General features: G+C 49.3%; 1 protein-coding gene across 1 annotated transcript; it reads left to right on the top strand.

Annotated features, from left to right (window-relative positions):
- Positions 1–1667: 1667 nt before the first annotated feature.
- On the top strand, positions 1668–24700 carry DCAKD (dephospho-CoA kinase domain containing). Its single transcript, XM_040330125.1, has 5 exons — positions 1668–1771; positions 4128–4241; positions 6304–6507; positions 10610–10697; positions 24193–24700. Exons 2-5 carry the CDS (start codon positions 4130–4132, stop codon positions 24476–24478), a joined length of 690 nt encoding a protein of 229 aa, XP_040186059.1. The 5' UTR covers positions 1668–1771; positions 4128–4129; the 3' UTR covers positions 24479–24700.
- Positions 24701–26722: the final 2022 nt, after the last annotated feature.

Below are 26722 nucleotides of genomic sequence, written 5' to 3'. Positions count from 1 at the left end.
AGAGTCAGACCGCTGCTTTTACACATACACACTTCTTGTCCCCCACTGGAGAGTCAGACCACTGCTCTCTCACATACTCCTCTTCCCCAATGGAGAGTCAGACCGCTGCTTTCACACATACACACTCCTTGTCCCCCACTGGAGAGTCAGACCACTGCACTCACACACATACTCCTCTTTCCCCACGGGATAGTCGGACCGCTGCTCTCTCACACATACTCCTATTCCCCCACTGGAAAGTTGGACCGCTGCACTCTCACATACTTCTCGTCTCCCACTGGAGAGTCAGACCATTGCTTTCATACACACCCCTCTTTCCCCAACTAGAGAGTCGGCCTCCCTGTTAGAGGGGGGGTCTGTGCTGATAATCAGCACATTGATTATCAGCACAGCCCCATCAAATGTGCCACAAACCATGCCAATAAGTGCCCACCAGCTGCCAGTCAGTGCCCCATCAGAAACCCTTGTCAGTGCCCACAACAGTGCCAATCAGTGCTCACCACAGTGCCCATCAAAAAAAACTGTCAGTACCTCATCATCAGCACTGCCCATCAGTGCTAGCTATTAGTGTCCGTCAGTGCCAATCAATGCTGTCTATCAGTGCCCATCAGTGCTGCCTGTCAGTGCCACCTATCAGTGCCGCATTTCATTGTCGCCTATCAGTGCCCATCAATTCTACATATCAGTGCTGCCTCATTAGGTGTGTTGTATTGATTTGTGCCCTCCATCGAAGAGTGCGGCATGCACAGAACGGAAGGGCACTCCAGCTGATTTGCCGATCAGTTGCAGTGACGTCACCATAGCGCATGCTCACATCGTAGGAGGGTTTTTTCTACGGGAGATACCATTTTACAGGCACAAATGAAAGCTATGCAAAGAGCGGAGGGGCACCGTAGATGTCAGATTGTCCCTGCACTGTTTGCATAGCATTAAATTGTGCCCGAGAAACGGTATCTCCCATCGGAAAAAAAAGAATGTGCGCATGCGCTATAATGATTATACTCCATCTGATTGGCAAATCAGCTGGAGTGCCCTTCCGTTCTGTGCATGCGGGGGCACTTTTCGATGGCGGGCACATATCGACAGAATGCCCTTCAGTGAAAGAGAAAACAACATTTTATAACAGAAACAAAGAAAAACGTTTTTGTTTTCTTTAGTTTGTTGAGCAAAAAATAAAAACAGCAGAGGTGATCAAATACCACCAAAAGAAAGCTCTATTTGTGGGGAAAGAATGATAAACATTTCGTTTGGGTACAGCGTTGCATGACCGCGCAATTGTCATTCAAAGTGTGACAACGCTGAAAGCTGAAATAGTCCTGGGCAGGAAGTGGGTGAAAGTGGCTGGTAATGAAGGGGTTAATTTAAACTGTATATTTCTCTATTATTCACCACAGCTATTTGTACTCTCTTCTCTCTGTGTAGCTCTCTTATTATATGACACTGTCCTAGCCAGCCAGACTTTGCTCCCTGACCTTCTATCTGCCCCACCCATGATCTTTTCTCACAGTATCTACTGACTGGCAACTGCCTGAAATCCCCCCGCCTATCAGCATTCAAAGCGCTTCTCGTTTCCTAGCAACTGTTAATTCCTACGGGTAGACGGTCACGCAGTGTGGGCGGAAGTAAGGGATTTAGACCGGGAAGGCCATTCTGTCTTGCCAGTAGTAATATCCAGTAAGGAAAGCCGCTATTGGTTGATTTTCCGCTTTCAACCAATAGGAGCGCTCATTGAGGAGAGGTGACTGAAGAGAGGGCTGGCATAGGGCAGGTGGTAAGTGGTCGGTGATATGGGGTGGATTTAATTAGGAGACCACTGGGGGTGAGGGTGGGAGGGCTTGTCATACTGGTAATGCGTAAACAACGATGTACGCCTCCAAGTCTGTGGTAGTCATGGTTACCAATATTGTACAGCGTTACAGCAGGAGATAGGATGATGTTTACTTCTATGGGAAGTTGATATTATGCTATATAGGAGTGATAGTCAGCAGATCAGCAATGGCAATATGTGCTCACCCTGGCCTCTTGCCCTTTTCTTTTAAATTATGTGCTTATATATTTTATTAAAGGTGATCTAACGACAAAACTGTGTTTTTTTTTTTTTTTAACCGCTTGTCGACTGTGTGTATATATATATATATATATATATATATATATATATATATACACACACACGGCTGCAAGGCAGCTCTCCTGCGCTGGATCATGTACCTAGTACAAAATCTAACACTTCTAGGTCTGCGGCGCGCTCGCCGGCGACCAACCCCCGTTGTGATTGGACACTGGGAGCCAATCAGCGGGTCTGGCGGCCTTGATGTTGGCCAGGACCCACCGATCGTTTAGGAAACAAGCAGACCAGTGTTCTGCTTATGTAAACAAGGCAGACTACCGTTCTGGCAGTAGGGAAGATAGTGATCCTGTGTTTCTGTAAAGCCGGTGTTCTAACAATATGGGTCCCCTGTCAGATAGTGCCCAGCCTTGACTGCGCATGTGCAATCGGAGATCACGGAAATCTCACAGAATGAACATCTGTTCCATCAGCTGTAGTTGGAGCATGCACAGTTATCACGCCGCTCGCTCCCGATGCTTATCCACGCCGCTCGCTCTATCAGATGGGGGACCCATCAGGATAGAACAGTGCTGCCCGCGCTCACTCAATACAGCAAGGGGTGGATGTTTTTTTCTAAGGGGCGGGTGTATTATGCTTAGCCATGCCGCTCGCTGATAGAACAGCGTTGGCCAAGCATTTCAGAAAAGCACCCGCCCCTTTGAGGCTGTCCATCATAAATTTCTTGAATTCAGTGAGCGCGGCCTCTTATAATCATATCCGCCCCTTTGATAAAACCATCCGCCCCTTTGCTGTATTGAGTGAACAGCGCTGGCCGCGCTCAATTAGCGGGCGGCATGGATAAGCATAATACACCCGTCCGTTAGAAAAAAACATCCGGCCCTTGCTGTATTGAGTGAGTGCAGGCAGCGCTGTTCTATCTTGATGGGTCCCCCATCTGATAGAGGGAGCGGCGTGGATAAGCATCGGGAGCGAGCGGCGTGTTAACTGCGCATGCTCCAACTACAGCTAATGGAACAGGTGTTCATTCTCTGAGATTTCCGTGATCTCCGATTGCGCATGGGCAGTCCAGGCCGGGCATTATCTGATAGGGGACCCATATTGTTAGAACACCGGGACATGGATCCACGCCTTCCTCTAGTACAAGCACCCCCCCACACTTAACCCTTTGATCGCCCCTGATGTTAACCTCTTCCTAGCCAGTGTCATTGGAACAATAACAGTGCATATATTTAGCACTGATCACTGTATTAGTGTCACTGGTCCATAAAAAAGCGTCACTTGACCGCGTGAATGAAAATGTTCCGCAAATTCCGCATGTCAGTCCCGATTTCAGGGGCGATTTCAGAGACATCTGTGCGGGTTTCTGTGACATCTGTGCAGGTTCCACAATGCACCCCCTCCCCGCCAACCGAACCCCCCCCCAAATCAACGGAGAATGTGTGGCCCGGTTAGAGCTAGAACTCCTGTCACAGCTGAGATGGGAAGAGCACAGCTCCCCCCTCTCTCTGTGTACATCGGCAGCAGGGACAGGAGACAGACTCTGTGGCCGGTGGGAGGACGGAGTCCCGAAGACAGAGCCAGCAGAGAGAGGTATGTGGGTTGGGGGGTTGAGGGGAGGACGGATGGGAGCACACATTTTACAAGTGATTTCGGCGACATTGTCGCAATCACTTGTTAACGAGCGAGTGGATTCCCCCATAACTTACCGCCCTTAACTGTATCTTCCGGGCGTCGGGGGACTCCATGCCACTGCCGCCCCTTGGAGCCCTGCCGCCCCAAGGCCTGGCCTCAGTGGCCTTGTGGGAAATCCGGGCCTGTGTGTGTGGAGGGGACCAATGGTTGTGCCATTGATCTCAATGGTAAAGTCATGAAGGGCGATCGGGGCGGAGGAGATATTGCAAGCTCAGTTTTAGAAAGATTGAATTTGAGGAAGTGGTGCGACATGAGTGTGGTGTTGGACCTGGTGAGTTGGTTGGGGAGGAATTGTGTGATTACCTATGGAACATTGCAATGTACCACTGAATAAATTTCTATTCTGTGTTCTGCTTTTTCTTTGCAGCAATGTTCCTGGTGGGCCTGTCAGGGGGGATCGCATCGGGAAAAAGCACTGTTGTATCAATTCTTCGAGAGTTGGGCTGTGCTGTGATTGACGCAGATGTCATTGCCAGACAGGGTATGTATATAATGGTCACCCTGTGACATAGACTAAATGAAATGTGCACAGAAAGACTGTGGAAGCTATTCTGCCCAGCTTCCAGGCAGTCGTGAAGGCAAAATATAGCCCTAAAGCCGGCCATAGATAGTTTGAATGTTGGCTGGTTCAGCAGTGACCGTCCCAGATTTAAACCATGTATGGGCAGGCTGAATGTACCCAAGTTGATTGATCGATCAGCTTGGGTACAACCAGCCTGTCAAATTTTACATGCAATCAAGTAATCACTGTGTTCTCCCAGTGGGGATGGCTTCCCCCGCCTCCCCGCTGGGAGAACATAATGGCTCCATAGGAGGGATTCCCCCATCAGCGCTGACTGTGTTGATGGGGAAATTGAGGGATGGTTGTAGGAAAGAAAATGGCTCCGTCCATGTCTGGCTTAAGTCTTCAATGTCTGTTTCAGGACAAAGTGACAGTGTCAGTGGTAGCCCACCCCCTTTGCAAATTATACTGTTCATGCGCCTTCTTTCCCCTGTGCTCCATCAGAACCTGTGGCGGTTCGTCCATAGAGGGCGCTGGAGCGCCGCCCCCTCTGGCTCTCGCCTGCCACTGAGTCTAATAACATACATTCATGCATTGTATGAATGTATGTTATTGTTGCCAGCTGCCGCTGGTCTATTCAGAGATGGCCGGAACTTGAGCGCCGGCCACCTGAATAGCGGCAGCTGGTTGGCTGTGCGGAAGTGCCTATCAGAGCCAGCGGCTCTAATAGGCTTTCCGAGTACAGCCCTCGGCTCCCGGATGTCTTATGCTCGGAACGTACGGGGGGTGCGTTCCTTGGATAAGACTGACGGCCATCTCAGCCAATCAGGTTCCCCCGATTCTGGTTATCGGTAACCTGATTGGCTGAAGCGTCACCAAGGCAGGAGAAGACATCGAGGGGCGTGGAAGGAGTAAGGTAAGTGCATTTTACAGGGCACAGCGGCGACAAAGGGCACAGAGGCAACAAAGGGCACAGTGGCATCAATGGGCACAGTGGTGACAAAGGGCACAGTGGCATCAATGGGCACAGTGGTGACAAAGGGCACAGTGGCATCAATGGGCACAGTGGCGACAAAGGGCACAGTGGTGACAATGGGCACAGTGGCAACAATTAAAGGGCACAGTGGTGACAATTGGCACAGTGGCGACTATTGAGGGGCACAGTGGCTGCGTTTGATGGCATGGCACAGTGACTGCGTTTGATGGCATGGCACAGTGGCTGCGTTTGATGGCATGGCACAGTGACTGCGTTTGATGGCATGGCACAGTGACTGCATTTGATGGCATGGCACAGTGGTGACAATTGATGGCACAGTGTCTGCGTTTGATGGCATGGCACAGTGGTGACAATTGATGGCACAGTGGCTGCGTTTGATGGCATGGCACAGTGGTGACAATTGATGGCACAGTGGCTGCGTTTGATGGCATGGCACAGTTGCTGCGTTTGATGGCATGGCACAGTGGTGACAATTGATGGCACAGTGGCTGCGTTTGATGGGCACAGTGAGGCTGCAATTTTTTTTCTTTTCTTTTTTTTCCGTTTGCGCCCCCCCAAAAAATTTTGAGCACCAGCCGCCACTGATCAGAACCCTCCTTCCTTTGCTGTAATTGATGAGAAATATCAGGTACTTCTGGATATGGGGAAGCATGTGATCTCCATCTTGTAGTCTCATTTGCCAGTCAAATGGGGAGGAGCAGTGATGTCTTCCTTCCTGGATTTCGCCAGCACCACAGTGTACCCAGGGTGGACTCCAGCAGGGAGGGGGTGTGGGTCAGTGTATACCACGCTGGAGGGTGATACTAATTTTCAATATTATAAATTTTTCTCCTCTTGTTAGGAATTGTGTTTCTATATACATAGGCAATAGGCATCATTTAGTGAAGGCGTTTTATAGTTGATTGGGGGTTATTTTTTCGGGGGGGGGGGGGGGGGGGGGGTGTTGTGGTCTTTATATATTGCCTGCTTCAGAGGGTCAGTAAGACATTTGGTTGTAATAATTTGGAATAAGTTGTTGGCTTATGCCTGGTATTTCTCTTCCAGTGGTGCAGCTGGGGACCCCTGCCTACAACCAGATCGTGCGCCATTTTGGAGAAGAAATTTTGCTAAAAAATGGAGAGTTGGACCGTGAGAAGTTGGGAACCCTTGTCTTCTCCAGTCCCGAGAAGAGAACTCTACTCAACTCTATCACCCACCCTCCCATACGCAGAGAAATGCTAAGGCAGACGCTTTGGTACTTTGTTCTAGGTGAGCCAAATGTCTCTGATCTGTTTAATACTCATGGGCCATGTCCAGGGTTTTCTACTCATCCTTTTTAGGTTGTAAAAATTCTAGAATTCCACAGGTACTATGACTAATGAGATCCAGGTAAGTGACTGAGCCACAGAACCTGTATAAATTAGATGTGTACGTATTTTATTAAGAAATTTGTTGATAGTACACAATGGCCCGGATTCACAAAGCACTTACGCCGACGTATAACAAGTTACGCCAACGTAAGTGCAAATGTGCGCCGTCGTATTTGTGCGCCAGACCCACAAACAGATATGCGCCTAAAGCCAGGCTACACCCCGCTGACGTATCTTTCTTACGCCGGCGTAGGGTGGGCGCACATTTAGGCTGGGTGCATGGTGCCGCTTCCATTGATTAGCCATTCAAACATGCAAATGAGGGAAATACGGCGATTCACGAAACTATGTGCGCCCGACGTAGGCTACGCGAGGTGCGAGTAAGTTGTACGTCCGGCGTAAAGTTATTCCCCATAAAGGAGGCGCAAACCCAGCAGCAGACATGCAAAGGTCTGCACCGGGGAACACAAACTGGCGTATTTTACGTTGGACATGTGTCTGGCTGGGCGTAGGTTACGTTCACGCTGTACGAAGTGATCCGGCGTAGTTTAGGTAGTTGTTCCGACGTGGTTGTGAGCAGGCGCAGGGGGATGCGTGCACGTCACGGCGCATGCGCAGTTCGTAATACGTATCTGTCTGGCGCTTGGCCCATCATTTGCATGGGTCACGCCCACTTCCACCTTCGCCGGCCTACGCCTTCAAATCCTAAGCCACGCTGGCGCAGCGTTGGGAACACTGGCTTGCTGAATTAAATTCTTGCCTCTCCGCGCTAAGCCGGTGTGGCGTACGGCGTCGTAATGTGCGCCCACACTCTGTGAATCCGGGCCAAAGTTTTAGCAAGTTAAAGTCACGCTTTTAGGGTTTACATCTCCTTTAATTTGAGTTAGTTAGATAACACCCCTGATGGTGTCTTTGTCAAACTTGTCTTTATTTGTATCACAAGACATTTCACTACGTGTATAAATAGCTTTTTTTGGTGCAGAGGGTGACAAATGTCACTCTACCTTTAGGGATTAGGTGACAATTCGTTCTTCCGTTCTCTTCTGGATTTGATAGCATCAGTTTGTGAACAAAGCAAAGCGGAATATTTCTCCTGTTCCCTGCAGATCCCGAGGCCGACTATAGGAACGTTATTTCAGTCTGCGCTGATAAGAGAGCCTCCATTATGAGAGCGTGGTTTGCAAAGTGACTGTAAAGGGGGATATAGGGGAGATTACAGACGTGGAAAGCTTTATGAATGTTGATATGTCTGAACCATGAGGATATCATTGTTCTGATATGGGCCCTGTATAAAAGGAGAAGGGGCCACCAGGGGCCCCTTGGTTTTTCTGGTGGCATTTTTATACATCCTATAAAGAAAGTCAGCAGAGACGGCTTTATCTGATATTTTTCAGAACTAGTGTGGGTGAAAAAATCTCCATGTCTATATTCACTACCATTGCCTGTTAACTGCCATCATCCCTAGAACACCAGCTGAAATTTAAATTCAGGCTGGCTGACTAACAAACACTCACCACCGCTGAGACCCCGCATCCATAAAAGACTATGCAGACACAGTGCTTGCTGATAGCTTCTGCTCACCATCTACAATACATACCGTATTTATCGGTGTATACCGCGCACTATTTTGCCCTGAAAATCAGGGCAAAATCGTGGGTGCGCAGTATACGCCGATACCCGCTTTCCCGCCACGAGTTTGAATACTGCGCCGGCATATACCGAGCGCAGTACACTCGTGTATCTTCGGGCAGTCTCTGCGCCTCTCGCGCTGACGTCCTGAGCGTACAGGACGTCAGCGCGAGAGTTGCCGAGCCTGCCCGACGACACACGAGTGTACTGCGCTCGGTATATGTCGGCGCAGTATTCAAACTCGGCGTGGGAAACGAGCGGGGAGGACGCGAGGACGCCGCACCCGACGAAGAGGACACCCGAAGCCGCAGACGGACGCCGGACCTGACGAAGCCGCCGCGCAAGACACCAAAACTGTAAGTACAAAACATATTTTTTCCACAGGAATTCGGGCAACTTTAGGGGTGCGCACTATACACGGGAGCGCGCAATACCCCGATAAATACGGTAAGTACACTGCTCAAAAAAATGAAAGGAACATTTTGAAAACACATCAGATCTCAACAGGCAAAAATCTCATGCTGGATATCTATACTGATATGGACGGGGTAATGTGTTAGGAATGAAAGGATGGCACATCATTTGATGGAAATGAAAATTATCCACCTACAGGGGGCTGAATTCAAAGACACCCCGAAAATCAAAGTGAAAAAATTATGCAGCAGGCTAGTCCATTTTGCTGAAATTTCATTGCAACAACTCAAAATGGTCCTCAGTAGTTTGTATGGCCCCCCTAGTGCTTGTCTGCATGCCTAGGGCATGCTCCTAATGAGACAACGGATGGTGTCCTGGGGTATTTCCTCCCAGATCTGGACCGGAGCATTGCTGGGCTCATGAACAGACTGAGGTGCAACCTGGTGGCACCAGATGGACCGAAACATAATGTCCCAGATGTGTTCTTTTGGATTAAGGTCAGGTGAGCGTGGGGGCCATTCAATGGTATCAGTTTCTTCATCCTCTAGGAACTGGCTGCATGCTCTCGCCACTTGAGGAAGGGCATTGTCGTGCACCTGGAGGAACCCAGGACCCACTGCACCAGCGTAGGGTCTGACAATGGGTCCAAGGATTTCATCCCGATACCTAATGGCAGTCAGGGTGCCCTTGTGTAGCCTGTAGAGGTCTGTGCGTCCCTCCATGGATATGCCTCCCTAGACCATCACTGACCCACCACCAAACCGGTCATGCTGAACGATTTTACCGGCAGCATTAAGTTCTCTGCAGTTTCTCCAGACCCTTTCACGTCTGTCACATATGCTCAGGGTGAACCTGCTCTCATCTGTGAAAAGCATGGGGCACCAGTGGCGGACATGCAAAGGTCTTCACCATGGAACACAAGCCGGCGTATTTTACGTTGGACGTGTGTCTGGCTGGGCGTAGGTTACGTTCATGCCGTATGAAGTGATCCGGCGTAGTTTAGGCAGTTGTTCCGACGTGGTTGTGAGCAGGCCCAGGGGGATGCGTCCGCATCACGGCGCATGCGCAGTTCGTAATACGTATCTGTCTGGTGCTTGGCCCATCATTTGCATGGGTCACGCCCACTTTCCATCAAATGATGTGCCATCCTTTTCATTCCTAACACATTACCCCAGGCCTGCCAATTCTGGTGTTCAATGGAAAATGCCAACCGAGCTCCACAGTGTCCGGCAGTGAGCACAGAGCACACTAGAGGATGTCGGGTCCTCAGGCCACCCCCGTTAAGTCTGTTTCTGATTGTTTGGTCAGAGACATTCACACCAGTGGCCTGCTGGAGGTCATTTTGTAGGGCTCTGGCAGTGCTCATCCTGTTCCTCCTTGCACAAAGGAGCAGATACCGGTCCTGCTGGTGGGTTAAGGACCTTCTAGGGCTCTGTCCACCCCAGACACCATCAGGGGTGTTCTCTAACTAACTCAAATTAAAGGAGATGTATACCCTAAAAGTGTTTCAGTTAAAGCGACGTAGTGCCGAATCGTAAAAAGGGGCCTGGTCCTTTTAGCTACAAAATGGTTCCGGGGCTTAAGTGGTTAAAAGTTTCCGCCAACAACGGTCTGTTGTTGAATTTTCTGAAGCGTGTGTACACATGTCTAAAGTACAAACACACATGCTCGGAAACAACGCTCACCAAACACAACATTAGCAGAAGGTGACCAAAGGGTGGCGCTAAAGAGCTGAAAAACCACATCGTTTTGTGTTTGTTGGCCGACAATTGTGTGCTGTTTGTACGCAAAACACATTTTTGGCCAACGCCCTTCGGACAAAAGTCCTACGCTTTGTTAGCGGAATATCTGATCGTGTGTACCAGGCTTTAGTTGTATCTCCAGTCCTATACTTAAAGTCCCAATGCTGAACTCGGGTATCAATTTATGATTATTAATCATTTTCCCCTACATTGCAGGATATCGATATGTGATCCTTGACATCCCGTTGTTGTTTGAAACAAGGACCCTGATGCGTTATATGAAGCTCACTGTACTCGTTTACTGGTAAGTGATGACAGCGGGGAGTGGGGGCGGGATTAGAAAAGGAAAAGTCCACTTTTGCTGAATTCATGTTCTAGAATATAAAAACGCTACAAAAGGTACTTTCTACTACAGCAATGATCACTGGATTCATTTACAAATCGTTTGGCAATTAAAACCTAGGCATATACACTCACCGGACACTTTATTAGGTACACCTTGCTAGTACCAGGTTGTAAACACACCTTCCCCGTTCTTCACAGTAGCAGCTTCATTGATCGTGTGTTCCCTAATATAGGGAAACACGATCAATGACGTCACACGTCCAGCCCCACCCCCCTACAGTTAGAAAAACATATGAGGTCACACATAACCCCTACAGTGCCCCCTAGTGGTTAACTCCCAAACTGCAATTGTAATTTTCACAGTAAACAATGCATTTTTATAGCATAATGCGATAATGACAATTGTCCCAAAAATGTGTCAAAATTGTCCAATGTGTCCGCCATAATGTCGCAGTCACGAAAAAAATCGCTGATCGCCGCCATTAGTAGTAAAAAAAAAATATTAATAAAAATGCAATAAAACTATCTCCTATTTTGTAAACGCTATAAATTTTGCGCAAACCAATCGATAAACGCTTATTGCGATTTTTTTTTACCAAAAATAGGTAGAAGAATACGTATCGGCCTAAACTGAGGAAAAAAATGTTTTTTATATATATTTTTGGGCTATATTTATTATAGCAACAAGTAAAAAATATTGATATTTTTTTCAAAATTGTCGCTCTATTTTTGTTTATAGCGCAAAAAATATAAACCGCAGAGGTGATCAAATACCACCAAAAGAAAGCTCTATTTGTGGGAAAGAAAGGACGCCAATTTTGTTTGGGAGCCACGTCGCACAACCGCGCAATTTTCAGTTAAAGCGACGCAGTGCCGAATCGCAAAAACTGGCCGGGTCCTTTACCTGCATAAAGGTCCGGGTCTTAAGTGGTTAAACAATGCTCAATTGGTACTAAGGGGCCCAAAGTGTGCCAAGAAAATATCCCCCACACCATTACACCACCACCAGCCTGAACCGGTGATACAAGGCAGGATGGATCCATACTTTCATGTTTACACCAAATTCTGACCCAACCATCTGAATGTCGCAGCAAAATCGAGACTCATCAGACCAGGCAACGTTTTTCCAACCTTCTGTTGTCCAATTTTGGTGATCCTGTGCCAATTGTAGCCTCAGTTTCCTGTTCTTAGCTGACATTAGTGGCACCCGGTGTGGTCTTCTGCTGTTGTAGCCCATCTGCCTCGAGGTTGCGTTCGCTGTTCACTCAGTGTTGTGTTCGCAAAGTGAAGGAATTCACTTTGCTAACACTGAACCGCCTCTCAGCCAATCGGGTGCTCGGATCTGTTGCCTGTCACCTGATTTGGCTGAAACGTCAGGCACTGTGATTGGACAGCTGATAGAGATGACGGAATAAGGCACCGAGGACGTGCAGGACACCGCCGCTGACCCGCTGTGAGACAGGTAAGTGCCGGGCGATACACACTGGCAGCATTTGATGGGCACACTGGCAGCATTTGATGGGGCACAGTAGCAGCAATTGATGGCACAGTGGCGGCAATTTATGGGTACAGTGGCAGCATTGGATGGCACAGTAGCAGCAATTGATGGACACACTGCCAGCAATTTATGGGTACAGTGGCAGCATTGGATGGCACAGTAGCAGCAATTGATGGACACACTGCCAGCAATTGATGGGTACAGTAGCTGCGTTTGATGGGCACAGTGGCGGCAATTTATGGGTACAGTGGCTGCATTTGATGGGCGCAGTGGCTGCATTTGATGGGCGCAGTGGCTGCGTTTGATGGGCGCAGTGGCTGCGTTTGATGGGCACAGTGGCTGCGTTTGATGGGCGCAGTGGCTACGTTTGATGGGCGCAGTGGCTGCGTTTGATGGGCGCAGTGGCTGCGTTTGATGGGCTCAGTGGCTGCGTTTGATGGGCTCAGTGGCTGCGTTTGATGGGCACAGTGGCTGCGTTTGATGGGCGCAGTGGCTGCATTTGATGGGCACAGTGGCTGCGTTTGATGGGCACAGTGGCTGCGTTTGATGGCACAGTGGCTGCATTTGATGGGGCACAGTAGCAGCAATTGATGGCACAGTGGCAGCAATTTATGGGCACACTGCCAGCAATTTATGGGTACAGTGGCAGCATTGGATGGCACAGTAGCGGCAATTGATGGACACACTGCCAGCAATTGATGGGCACAGTGGCGGCAATTTATGGGTACAGTGGCTGCAATTGATGGGCACAGTGGCTGCATTTGATGGGCACAGTGGCTGCATTTGATGGGCACAGTGGCTGCATTTGATGGGCACAGTGGCTGCATTTGATGGGCACAGTGGCTGCGTTTGATGGGGCACAGTAGCAGCAATTGATGGCACAGTGGCGGCAATTTATGGGTACAGTGGCAGCATTGGATGGCACAGTAGCAGCAATTAATGGACACACTGCCTGCAATTTATGGGTACAGTGGCAGCATTGGATGGCACAGTAGCAGCAATTGATGGACACACTGCCAGCAATTGATGGGTACAGTGGCTGCGTTTGATGACACAGTGGCTGCATTTGAAGGGTGCAGTGACTGCATTTGATGGCACAGTGGCTGCATTTGATGGGCGCAGTGGCTGCGTTTGATGGGCGCAGTGGCTGCATTTGATGTTTTTTTTTTTTTATGGCACAGTGGCTGCGTTTGATGGGCGCAGTGGCTGCGTTTGATGGGCGCAGTGGCTGCGTTTGATGGGCACAGTGGCTGCGTTTGATGGGCACAGTGGCTGTGTTTGATGGGCACAGTTGCATTTGATGGGCACAGTGGCTGCGTTTGATGGGCGCAGTGGCTGCGTTTGATGGGCGCAGTGGCTGCGTTTGATGGGCGCAGTGGCTGCATTTGATGGGCGCAGTGGCTGCATTTGATGGGCGCAGTGGCTGCATTTGATGTTTTTTTTTTATGGCACAGTGGCTGCGTTTGATGGGCGCAGTGGCTGCGTTTGATGGGCGCAGTGGCTGCGTTTGATGGGCGCAGTGGCTGCATTTTATGGGTGCAGTGACTGCATTTGATGGCACAGTGGCTGTTTTTGATGTTTTTTTTTTTTTTTTGGTTTGCGCCCCGCAAAAATTGGAGCACCAGCCGCCACTGTGTTCAAGTAGGAATGCTTGACTGGCCTGCTGTGCCTCCCAAGGATCCCAGGATCACACAAGCAGTGCCTGAGCATTGATCAGCATTGACCAGGGAAAGGAAGCCCAGAATCCGGATTCCTTCTCACCAAGTAGGTTTTTTCAGATGTTCAGCTTTCCTAATCTTTGCCATTGCAGCTAGACTGCTGAAATGAATCAGAGCTCATGTTTAACTACAATGCTGCTTTTCTAACATAATTGGCAGTGTAGTCAGAGCAGGAGAAGTTTGTACTTGCCTCTCGCTGGAGACATTAATCACAGACAGAAAACAAGGTCTGGTGCAGATCACTGGTTACAATGAGATCCATTAATTACCTTAATTGATTCTCTGCCCTGAGGAATGGCAAGCTTTCCATTACACAAGATTTTATCTGTTGGGTTTACCTCCACGTTTCAATATTCTACTTCGACTGATGATTGCTACGATCGTTCTGTCGTTTCATTTAAAAACAATTTATAAAGTAAGAGTATAGGATTTGCGAGAGATCAAAACAACCCTGTCATTGAATTTCTGGCCATGTAATTACCGTATCTGATTTATAAAATGCTGTCAGAATAAGCATAGGGGTATATAAAGGGAATTGTCTACCTAGGGTAAAGATGGCGGCTTAAAGCTAAGATTTAAAGGGCCTATCAACACAAAGTGCAAATGCAACTTTTATAGAAGATCTACTAATCATTAAATACAGTAAAACCTTGGTTTGAGAGTAACTTGTTTTGAGAGCGTTTTGCAAGACAAGCTACATTTTTAACCGCTTAAGGTACCCCCAAAGGACGATATACGTCAGCAGAGCGGCACGACTGGGCAAAAGGACGTTCAGGTATGTCCCCTTTAAGAGCCCAGCCGTGGGTTGGGGTAGGGGGGTTAGGTTAGTGTCACGTACCTGGTTATAGAGCCCAACGTGCAGGGAGCGGCCTCTCGTAAGCCTCCGACCCAAGACCTACTGGTAGAATGGACAGAGGGTCTAGGGTCCGGAGGGACACAAGTGCCTGGTGGTAAAGCTGAGTAGTGGTCCAGGAACGGTAGCAGGTAGGTATGCTGGTTCAGGCAGGGCACTTAAGCAGCAGACAAGACGGGGGTATGGCACTTGCAGGTACAGGGATCGGGCAGGTAAGTAAGCCGGTCGGTTCACCGGTAAGTGGTTCAGGTACAAGGAAAGTCCAGAGAATCGTGGTAGTCCAAGCCGGGTCGGTAACACGGGCGGGCAGCGACAAGCCAGGGATTGAGCAGAAGCCGTAGTCAGATGAAGCCGGGGTCAAAGGCAGGTTGCAGACAAGGAAGGTCAAGGAAAGCCGGGTCAGGTAAACAGGTGAATCAATAGGTAGCAGATGCAGGTTCTCAGGTAAACGCTGTAGACTGGTCAGCAAGATGGTGAGGGACTGACCAGTTTAAATAGCGTTTCCTTGGCGCCAAACGCCGTCAGCGGGCGCGCGCACTCCCGCGCCGCGCGCCGCGCACACGAACGCGCGCATGCACGCGCCAATGCGCACGCGCTGGGGCTGAATTCCCCTGACATTGACAGGACTGAGGAATCTCCTTTCGTGACATTGCCCCCCCTCTACGGGCAGCCTCCGGATGCCCAACTGGGCCAATCTTCTTGGGTGTGCCCTTTTATAAGCTTGGATCAGTCTCTGGGCATGAATGTTGGCTTCTGGTTCCCAGGAATTTTCTTCCGGACCATAACCCTTCCACTTCACTAGGTATTGTACTTGGTTACGTCTCTTCCGACAATCTAGGATGGATTCCACCTCAAATTCCTCCTCGCCGTCGATAAGTACCGGCTCGGGGGGGCCGACATTCCGGTCGGTGAAGGGATCCGGGATCGCAGGCTTGAGTAGTGCCACATGGAAAACTGGATGGATCCGGAAAGAAGCAGGTAGTTTTAACTCGTAGGCCACTTCGTTAATCCTCCTGAGAATCTGGAAAGGCCCCACAAACTTGGGACCAAGTTTCTTGGACGGGCAGGCTAGTTTTAGATTCAGAGTGGACAGCCAAACTTGGTCTCCTGGAGCCAGATCAAGTTCCCCCCTTCTCCTCCTGTCGAACACCTCTTTATTATGTTCTTGGGCCTTTGCCATTGTCTCTTGGAGTAATTTGTTATTAGTGGCGAAAAAATCCAAGGTTTCTTGGGCAGCTGGTACTGAGCATTCCGGGATAGTGTTGGATAGGAAGAGAGGGTGGAAGCCATAATTAGCAAAAAATGGAGATTGGTTGGTGGCCGAATGGACCGAGTTGTTGTAGGCGAACTCTGCAAGAGGCAATAGAGAGGCCCAATCGTCCTGTGAAAAACTGGAGAAACATCGCAGATATTGCTCGAGCGTCTGATTGGTGCGCTCCGTTTGGCCATTGGTCTGCGGGTGGTACGCAGAAGAAAAGGAAAGATCAATCTTCAATGCCCCGCACAGAGCCTTCCAAAACCTTGAGGTGAATTGCACCCCGCGGTCAGATACAATATTAGCAGGTATGCCATGAAGTCTCACAATCTCTCTTATGAAAATTTTTGCTGTTTCAGCCGCAGAAGGTGTCCCCAGCATTGGTAAGAAGTGCGCCATCTTTGAGAGCCTATCCACCACCACAAAGATAGTGGTATATTCTTCCGAAGGGGGTAGCTCAACAATGAAGTCCATTGAAATCCTTCTCCACGGTTTCTCTGGAACAGGCAGTGGTTTGAGTAAACCCCAAGCTTTGGTTCTGATACCCTTATGCTGAATACAGGTAATACAGGATTCTACGTAATTTTTACAGTCCTGAAGTAGTTGGGGCCACCAGAAGGTGCGCTGGAGGAGCTCAGCCGTCTTATGTATCCCAAAATGACCAGCTAGCTCATGGTCATGGCAGGACTTAAGAGCTGCTACTCGTAGCTGTTGAGGGACAAAAATCTTGTCCTTGTTCCAGAGTAAGTCGTCCCTTAACTGTAGAGTAGGATCTGGAGCTAAGGAACTTCCTGAAGAAGCCTGCTTGATTTGAGAGAGAAGGTCTCCTTGTAACATGAGAAAATTTCCAGGAGTAAGGATGGTGTCTGAAGATGAAGGGACTTCGAGACCACTGAACATCCGGGAGAGAGCGTCAGGCTTGGTGTTTTTTGATCCAGGTCTGTAGGTTATATGGAACGAAAAACGGGTGAAGAACAATGCCCACCTGGCCTGGCGTGGCTTCAGTCTTTTGGCAACCTTTAAATACTCTAAGTTCTTATGATCCGTGAAGATCAGAATAGGGTGTGCAGCACCCTCCAGGAGGTAGCGCCATTCTTCGAGGGCTGCTTTGATTGCCAAAAGCTCCCTGTCCCCAACATCATAATTCCTCTCGGCTTCTGAAAGTTTGCGGGAAAAAAAAGCGACTGGATGTAGGAGAGATTTGGACCCCTGTCTCTGAGAGAGCACTGCCCCGACCGCCACTTCAGAAGCATCTACTTCCAAGGTATAGGGTAGGACCGGATCAGGATGCTTCAGGATAGAGGCTGAAATAAACAAATCCTTCAAGGTGGCAAAAGCAGCTTGTGCCTCGGGAGACCACTGAAAACGGATGCCCTGTTTGGTTAAACTTGTGATAGGAGCGATTATTGAAGAGAAGCCCTTGATGAATTTACGATAAAAATTCGCAAATCCCACGAAGCGTTGGACTGCTTTTTTATCAGTGGGAGCAGGCCACTCTGTGATAGCAGTGACCTTTTGAGGATCCATCCTGACACCTTCGATTTGAAATTATAAGACCCAGAAACTGAATACTTTCTTGTTCAAACTCGCATTTCTCGGCTTTAGCGTATAGGCTATGTTGACGGAGCCGAGCTAGAACTCTTTGGACATGCTTCCGATGATCTGGCAGGGAGGAAGAGAAGACCAGGATGTCGTCCAGATAGATAATGACGAATAGATCAAGGTAGTCTCTAAATATATCATTTACGAAATGCTGGAAGGTAGCTGGGGCGTTGCACAACCCGAAGGGCATAACTAAATATTCAAAGTGCCCGAATCTGGTGCGGAACGCTGTCTTCCACTCGTCTCCGTCTCTAATACGGACAAGGTTGTAGGCCCCGCGGAGATCGAGTTTGGTAAAGATGACGGCTGCTCCTAGTCTCTGGAATAATTCGGGGACAAGAGGAAGGGGATATCTGTTTTTAATTGTGATCTTGTTCAAATCCCGATAGTCTACGCAGGGGCGTAGAGAATGGTCTTTCTTCTCCACAAAGATTATGCCGGCTCCCGCGGGGGATGTGGAAGGGCGTATGAAGCCTTTTTCAAGGTTTTCGTCGATATAGGATCTTAACGTGCCCAATTCCAGTTCTGTCAAGGGGAATATCCTACCGAACGGGATTTCTGCACCAGGTAAAAGTTCAATTGGGCAGTCGTAGGACCTGTGTGGAGGTAAGGTTTCTGCCCCTTTTTTACTAAAAACATCCAGGAAACCATGATACGCCTCCGGAACCAGTTGACGGTTTCCAACTTCAGAGTCTAGACACATTAAGGGAGATGAGGTAACTGCAGACTCCTGGAGGCAATGTTGGCGGCAGTAAGAGGAAGGGAAGTTGATCTCCCCGGACTCCCAGTCAATCTGGGGATTATGAGTCTTTAACCAGGGCATTCCCAAGATAACAGGAAAGATAGGTGACACAATGATGTCAAAACAAAGAACTTCCCGATGGTTGTTAGCAATGAGCGTGTATAAGGGGGCAGTTTCCTGTGTGACAGGGCCGGATCTGATGGCCGATCCGTCGGCTAAATGAACGGTGAGTTCCGAGCGTCTAGGTCGAAGAGGAACTCCATGTCGGGCGGCAAAGGAAGCATCCATGAAGCCGCTGCAAGCGCCAGAATCAATAATCACGGGTACTTGGACGTCCCTTCCTGGGAGCTGCAGAGAGATTGAAATTACCAGGTGAGTATCATTATTACATAAAGTGGATGAAAGGGTAGAAGGCAGAACTGAACACTTACGGAACTTGACAGGGCAGGTGTTTACATAGTGCCCGGATCCTCCGCAATACAGACAGAGATTATTGCGTCGGCGCCGCTGGCGCTCTTCCAGTGTTAGAGAGGGCCGCAGTAGGCCTAGTTGCATTGGCTCTGGGGCATCGGCAGAGGTCGATATAGCATTTGGAGGAGGTAGGTACGGAGAGCTTGGTACCCGTGGCATCATCCATGTGGGTCGTGCGGGACCGGACGTACGTTCAGCACGCCGTTCCCTTAAACGTCTGTCGATTTGCACAGAGAGGAGGATGAGGGCTTCAAGCGTTGCGGGAATGCCCACTCGAGCCAGTTCGTCCTTTAATGAGTCCGAGAGGCCCGCACGGAACTGGTGACGCAGGGCAGCATCGTTCCAGTTGGTGTCGGAACTCCACTGTCTAAATTCAGCTACATAGTCCTCTACCGCCCTGCGCCCCTGTTGGAGTACACATAACGCTGCTTCAGCGGTTGCCGCTAACTGAGTATCCTCATAAATAAGGTCCATGGCTTGAAAAAAGGCAACAAGATGGTTAAGGCATTCTTCCTTGCGTTCCAACAGGCGATGTGCCCAGGTTTGGGGTTCGCCGGATAACAGCGAGATGACGAAGCCCACTTTTGTAGCTTCGAGCGAGAAAGTTCTAGGTTGTAGCGCAAAGAAAAGTTCGCAGGCGTTGCGGAAGGCTCTGTATTTGCTGCGGTCACCAGCAAATCTTTCAGGCGTGGGCACACGGGGTTCCGGTGGCAGCATCACTACAGAAGGGGTGGCTGAAGTTCCGGATGCCGCAGGAGCGGTTGTAGCCAAAGTTTGGACGCGCTCCTCCAGACGGGTATAACCCTCTTGTAGGTTCCTTACAGCCGTAGTAAGACCATCCAGATGGCGGCATAAGTCCTCCATAGGAGACGCTCCCTGCGTGGGCTCGGTCATGGCTGACCAGTACTGTCACGTACCTGGTTATAGAGCCCAATGTGCAGGGAGCGGCCTCTCGTAAGCCTCCGACCCAAGACCTACTGGTAGAATGGACAGAGGGTCTAGGGTCCGGAGGGACACAAGTGCCTGGTGGTAAAGCTGAGTAGTGGTCCAGGAACGGTAGCAGGTAGGTATGCTGGTTCAGGCAGGGCACTTAAGCAGCAGACAAGACGGGGGTATGGCACTTGCAGGTACAGGGATCGGGCAGGTAAGTAAGCCGGTCGGTTCACCGGTAAGTGGTTCAGGTACAAGGAAAGTCCAGAGAATCGTGGTAGTCCAAGCCGGGTCGGTAACACGGGCGGGCAGCGACAAGCCAGGGATTGAGCAGAAGCCGTAGTCAGATGAAGCCGGGGTCAAAGGCAGGTTGCAGACAAGGAAGGTCAAGGAAAGCCGGGTCAGGTAAACAGGTGAATCAATAGGTAGCAGATGCAGGTTCTCAGGTAAACGCTGTAGACTGGTCAGCAAGATGGTGAGGGACTGACCAGTTTAAATAGCGTTTCCTTGGCGCCAAACGCCGTCAGCGGGCGCGCGCACTCCCGCGCCGCGCACACGAACGCGTGCATGCGCGCCGCGCACACGAACGCGCGCATGCGCGCGCAAACGCGCGCCAATGCGCACGCGCTGGGGCTGAATTCCCCTGACATTGACAGGACTGAGGAATCTCCTTTTGTGACAGTTAGGGTTGTGGTAGGGCTAGGGCTAGGGTTTTCCATTGAAGAATAAGTCTAGAACAGGGACCTCCCCTAGAGGTCAAAGGTCAGAAGGCGGGTTCCCAGAGGTCAAAGGTCATGGGGGCGTGGCTGACCCACCTCTAAGTGTACCGCTTACCCCAACTAAGTCAGGGAATGAACAAGTCGGCGAATTTGCCACCGTGTGAACATTCGCGACCCTGACGCGAGCTCCGTGACCGTGCTCGCGGGACCCGTGGACTCGATGTCCGCCGGTGTCCCGGCATCGAGTCACGGAGCTGAAGAACAGGGAGATGTCAGTGTAAACACAACATCTCCCCGTTCTTCCTAGTGACAGGTCACTGATCGTCTGTTCCCTCTCATCGGGAGCAGCGATCAGTGACGTGTCACTCGTAGCCACACCCCTAACAGTTAGGCCTCGTACACACGGACGGACTGTCTGCTGAAAACGGTCCGCCGGACCGTTTTCAGCGGACATGTCCGCCCAGAGATTTCTGTCTGATGGTTGTACACACCATCAGACAGAAATCCGCACGTACACGATACGCGGTGACGTGGCCACGGCCCTGGAAGTTCAATGCTTCCACGCATGCGTCAAATCACTTTGACGCATGCGAGGGATGGCGGCCGATCGGACATGTACGGTGAGTCTGTACAGACGACCGAACATGTCTGACGGACAGGCTTCCAGCGGACATGTTTCTTAGCATGCTAAGAAACATTTGTCTGCTGAAAAATGGTCGGCTGGACAAATGTCCGCTGGAAACCTGTCCGGTCGGCCGTACACACGACCGAACATGTCTGCTGAAACTGGTCCGCGGACAAGTATCAGCAGACATGTTCGGTCGTGTATACGGGGCCTTAGAATCACTCCCTCGGACACGCTTAACCCCTTCAGCGCCCCCTACAGGTCAACACCTTTACTGCCAGTGTAATTTTTACAGTAATCAGTGCAAAAATTGTGTCAAAAGTGTCCGATGTGTGCGCCATAATGTCACAGTCACGATAAAAATCGCTGATCGCTGCCATTATTAGTAAAAAAAAAATATTAATAAAAATGCCATAACACTATCCCCCTATTTGTAGACGCTTTAACTTTTGCGCAAACCAATCAATAAACGCTTATTGCGTTTTTTTTTTTTTTACCAGTTTAAATTCCCTTGTCCCTTCTTGAGGTTTTAGTCCTGTGCTGTGTCCTGATATTTCAGTGTGAAGTGCTGCTACTAATGCTGCCCAGCTCTGCCCTATTGTCGTGTACAGATAACTCACCTGCATACCCTGTGTTTACATGCAAATAACCGTCATTCATATGTAAATAGTGGCTGCCGGTGACATTGATATCTAAATAAAGGCGGCATTCATGTGTATATCATGCCGCTCAGCAGTGAGGAGGTGATATGCTGTAACCTCTAACAACCAATCAGTGAGCAGTATTACTGTACAGTAATCTCTAGCAACTAATCAGTAAACAATGTGTGATATAACCTCTAGCAACCAGTCAGTAAGTGGTAATGATATGCTGTAACCTCTGGCAACCAATCGCAATTGCTGCCTGATCTGATGCAGTAAACATTTTAAGTCTAGCTGATATTTATTGTATGTTTTAGAGAAGGTGGAGAGCAAAATTGCATGGGGGGGCAAGAAAATGTTTGCCCAGGGTCCAATCAACATTAAAGACGGCCCCGCCAGAGCCCACGTGTTATATGACTGCTTCATGTTCAGAGTCATTAAAGGGTGAATGTCCACTTTATGATTAAAGTGCCAGTGACTACCCAACACGGAGTTGTCGCATTCGGATGGGCTTACACTTCGGATCTAGTGCCTACGTGCTCCAGCCCGGCTCTGCGTCTTCAGTTAAGGGCCACAATAGATATAAAGGGGAAGTAAGAGCATTGATTTGTCAGGATAAAGCAGCTCATTAAGAGTCTGTGGACAGAGAAGTCTGAAGAATCAGAACCAATTAATACTCCTAACAAATTCCACTTCAGCAGAGAAGAATTTCAAGTAGTCTGGCTCATTAGGGTGTTTTTCTTTTCTCACTAATGGATCAAATATTGTGATGGATAGAAGTCTCAATGGGGCTGATCTGTGGTGCAACCTAAGACATGCTCAGGTGGGACTGTGACATTGCGGCGGACAAATCGGACACCTGTCACTTTTGACACTTTTTTGGGAACCAGTGACATTATTAAAATTTTCAGTGCTAAAAATATGCACTGACACTGTATAAATGACACTGGCAGGGAAGGGGTGTTAAAGCCAATGTGCCATTAAAAAAATATATTAAAAGCCAGCAGCTACAAATACTGCAGCTGCTGACTTTTAATATTAGGACACTTACCTGTCCTGGAGTCCAGTGCCGTCCGCAGCAGAGGATGAGCGATCGCTCGTCTCTCTGCTGCTCCCCCCGCCATCCTCAGTGAGGGAACCAGGAAGTGAAGAGCTCCGGCTTCACTACCCAGTTCCCTACGGCGCATGTGCGAGTTGCGCTGCGCCCGCCGATTGGCTCACACGCTGTGTGCTGGGAGCTGAGTGTTCCCAGCACACAACGGGGGACAGACGGGAAGTCTGGAAAAACCCGTCTTTTGCCCGAGACGTGTGGCCGAAAGTTGGTGCAAATACCTGTCTTTAGACAGGTATCTGCACCCCCCTCCCCCCTGAAAGGTGTCAAATGTGACACCGGAGGGGGGGGGCGGGTTCCGATCAGCGCGAGTTCCACTTTAGGGTGGAGCTCCGCTTTAACATCAGGGATGATCAAAGGGTTAAGTGTGTTCCCTGTTTGTGCATTCTTAGGCCCCTTTCACATTGGGGCGGGAGGCACGGTGGCGGTATAGCGCCGCTAAAAATAGCGGCGCTATACCGCCGGGATTGCCGCGGGATTCGGGCGCTAGCAGTGCGGTATCAACCCCGCTAGCGGCTGATAAAGGGTTAATACCACCCGCAATGCGCCTCTGCAGAGGCGCATTGCGGGCGCTATTGCTGCGGTTCCCATTTGCATATTCGAAGCATAAATCAATGGGAGCACCCCTTGCGGCCAGCGTAAATATGCGCCCACGATTTGACGGCGTAGGAAACTTACGTCGGTCGGATGAAGCCTAATTTCAGGCGTATCTTGCTTTCAAAGTCAGGCGCATAGATACAACGGCGCATCTGTGCACTTACGCGGTGTATCTCGGGATACGTTGGCGTAAGTGCTACGTGAATCCAGGCCAAAGAGTGCCACGGGGTTGCATTGACTGGAACCTATCCCCTGTAGTTTTCCTCTATAGCAGCTGAAAGCCGATGGGAGGGAGAGGAAAGCCGACATGCTGGGGAGACAGAGGCACACGGGAAGCAGAGTTAAGAGGATTCTGGACAGGGCGGGCGACCGGTTCGGTGGGGGGCACAATTACAGGAACCAATGCCCATGTGTGGCTAAAAGCGGACACATAGCTACTTCAGTAATTGAGTTCCTGCCTAACCAATTAACCTCCCTGTTCAGGAACCCTGCTTGTCTACCGACTCCCCACCCCCCCGTTAAACAGATTGGGCCTGGTCCCCGTACAGCAGGCCCAGCTATAGCCGAGGCTTAATCTCAGATTTGGCCATGTACAGCCAGGACTATAGCATCAAGGCACCCCATAGGGACACAGAGAACAGTATACAGTTTTTTCACACAAGCTTTATTGTTCCTGTTTTTGTGTTTGGCAGTGATCCCCAGACGCAGGTGGAGCGGCTGATTCGGAGGAGTGGCCTGTCAAAGGAAGAGGTCCAGAACCGTCTAGCAGCACAGCTACCAATTGACAGCAAACTTCCACTTGCTGACCACGTTATGGACAACTCCGGAGACAGAGACAGCACGAGGCGACAAGTTCTACAGCTCCACGCTAAACTGGAGTCGTCCTTAGGCTACCTACCCACTCGGATTGCCGCAGTGGCCATGACTGCTGGGCTTGTGGCTTTAATGTGGCACCTCGCCCGGCGATTATGGCAGTAATGAGCCAAGGCAAGGGCAGCATGACCTAATGACTGTGACCATTTCTTTTTCTTGTACATGCCTTGAAAAGGATTTTAACTGCTTTTAACAGATAACCTAAAATGTGGTGAAAGGCAAAGATTACCAAATTCATGTGTTCAGCTCAGGTAGTCTTAGAGGGCCCCTCCTCCTCTGTGGGCGTACATCCTCGCTGGGTGTACCAAGATGGCCGCGGCTCCGGAGCTAGGCCGAAGTCGCGGGCTTTCCTGATGCTGTGACCGCGGCGGAAATCCGCGGATTGCCGCCGCGGTCACAGCATCAGGAAAGGCTGCGGCTTCGGCCTAGCTCCGGATCCGTGGCACCGCTAACGGCCATGTAAAAAATTGGCCTAATTTGGATAAAAATCGGCCGATGCCGATTTTTCCAAAACGGGCAAATATCGGCCAATATATCGGCCTGCCGATATATCGGTCGACCTCTAGTAAAAATGGTTAAAAGGGTTGTAAAGGTACAATTTTTTTTTCTTAAATAGCTTCCTTTACCTTAGTGCAGTCCTCCTTCACTTACCTCATCCTTCCATTTTGCTGTTAAATGTCCTTATTTCTTCTGAGAAATCCTCACTTCCTGTTCTTCTGTCTGTAACTCCACACAGTAATGCGAGGCTTTCTCCCTGGTGTGGAGTGTCGTGCTCGCCCCCCTCCCTTGGTCAGGACGCCCACTAACACACAGCTCCTTTCTCTATCTGCAACGTAGAGAGCGTCCTCCCTGGTGTGGAGCGTCCAAGGGAGGGGGCGAGCACGACACTCCACACCAGAAAGAAAGCCTTGCATAACTGTGTGTAGTTACAGACAGAAGAACAGGAAGTGAGGATTTCTCAAAAGAAATAAGGACATTTAAAAGCAAAATGGAAGGATGAGGTAAGTGAAGGAGGACTGCACTAAGGTAAAGGAAGCTATTTAAGAAAAAAAAAAATGTACCTTTACAACCCTTTTAACCATTTTTACTACAGGTCGACCGGTATATCGGCAGGCCGATATATTGGCCGATATTTGCCCGTTTTGGAGAAATCTCAATCGGCCGATTTTTATCCAAATTAGGCCGATATTTTACATTTTGAGGTAAAGGAAGCTATTTAGGGAAAAAAAATTCCTTTACAACCCCTTTAATCTTGAATCAATTCATGCTTTATAGCTCCCTCTACTGGATGGCTGTTAAAAAAAACATCAGCCCCTAAAGCTGGCCATTTTCTTTTTGTTCAGCCTCCCAGGTTCCTCCATCCATACAAGTGACATAGATGGAGGAATCCACCCACCAGGATAACCCGGGACCCGTTGCTGTCAGAATACACAAATCACAGGCTGCAGCCACTGACCGAGAGAAGTTTTCCAGCATGTCCCTTCAAACGCGCAGGGGTGGCCTCACACTGATCATAATTTGGCCGATCCCTGCTGAACCAGCCACTCCGATCAGTGTATGGCCAGCTTTAGTCTCCATTACTTCTTTTCAAAGCTAAAAAAAAAGCTTTACATTTTATAGGATTCAGAAAACAAGGTAAGCGCTGATATTTGTTAGTCTTCCACAGATCAATTCGCTTATTTTTTTTAAACTGACAGCGCGGCAAGTAATTTTTATGGATTTTTTTTAAAATATAGCAAGGATTGTTAATGCGTTTTATTATGTGCAATTTTGATTTTAAAAGAGAAATTTTGGAAAGTGGAGTATATTTAATCTCTGGTTCAAGGAATAAAACAATAAAATAATTAGATGAACTTGCGCTTTGTTCTAAGCTGTGTTCTTGAAGCAGACCTACCTTCTAGAAAAGAACTCTGTCCACATGTAGACACTAGGGGCCAGATTCAGGTACAAAAGCGGCGGCGTAACGTATCGCATTTACGTTACACCGCCGCAAGTTTTACGGGCAAGTGCTTGATTCACAAAGCACTTGCCTGTAAAGTTGCGGCGGCGTAGCGTAAATCCCTCCGGCGCAAGCCCGCCTAATTCAAATGGGGCGTGGATCATTTAAATTAGGCACGTTCCCGCGCCGAACGTACTGCGCATTCTCCGTTTTGAAATTTTCCGCCGTGCTTTGCGCGTAATTACGTTGCACCGACGTGATTTTTTGAACGGCGATGTGAGTTACGTCCTTTCCTATTCACGGTTGACTTACACGGAATTTTTTTTTTTTATTTGACGCGGGAACAACGGCCATACTTTAACATGGCAAGTATACGCCTTAGAATAGCAGCTTTAACTATACGCCAGGAA

Source organism: Rana temporaria, chromosome 12 (assembly GCF_905171775.1).
Source record: "Rana temporaria chromosome 12, aRanTem1.1, whole genome shotgun sequence".
Taxonomy (NCBI): domain Eukaryota; kingdom Metazoa; phylum Chordata; class Amphibia; order Anura; family Ranidae; genus Rana; species Rana temporaria.
Note: the sequence above shows the minus strand (reverse complement) of the source record. Positions and strands in the feature narration are given on the sequence as shown.

Excerpts from the sequence above, each read along its gene's own strand:
- DCAKD (XM_040330125.1), top strand. The coding sequence starts at position 4,130 with ATGTTCCTGGTGGGCCTGTCAGGGGGGATCGCATCGGGAAAAAGCACT. Across the intron at positions 4,242-6,303 it reads AGATGTCATTGCCAGACAGG|TGGTGCAGCTGGGGACCCCT; the intron begins GTATGTATATAA and ends TTTCTCTTCCAG. Across the intron at positions 10,698-24,192 it reads CTCACTGTACTCGTTTACTG|TGATCCCCAGACGCAGGTGG; the intron begins GTAAGTGATGAC and ends TGTGTTTGGCAG.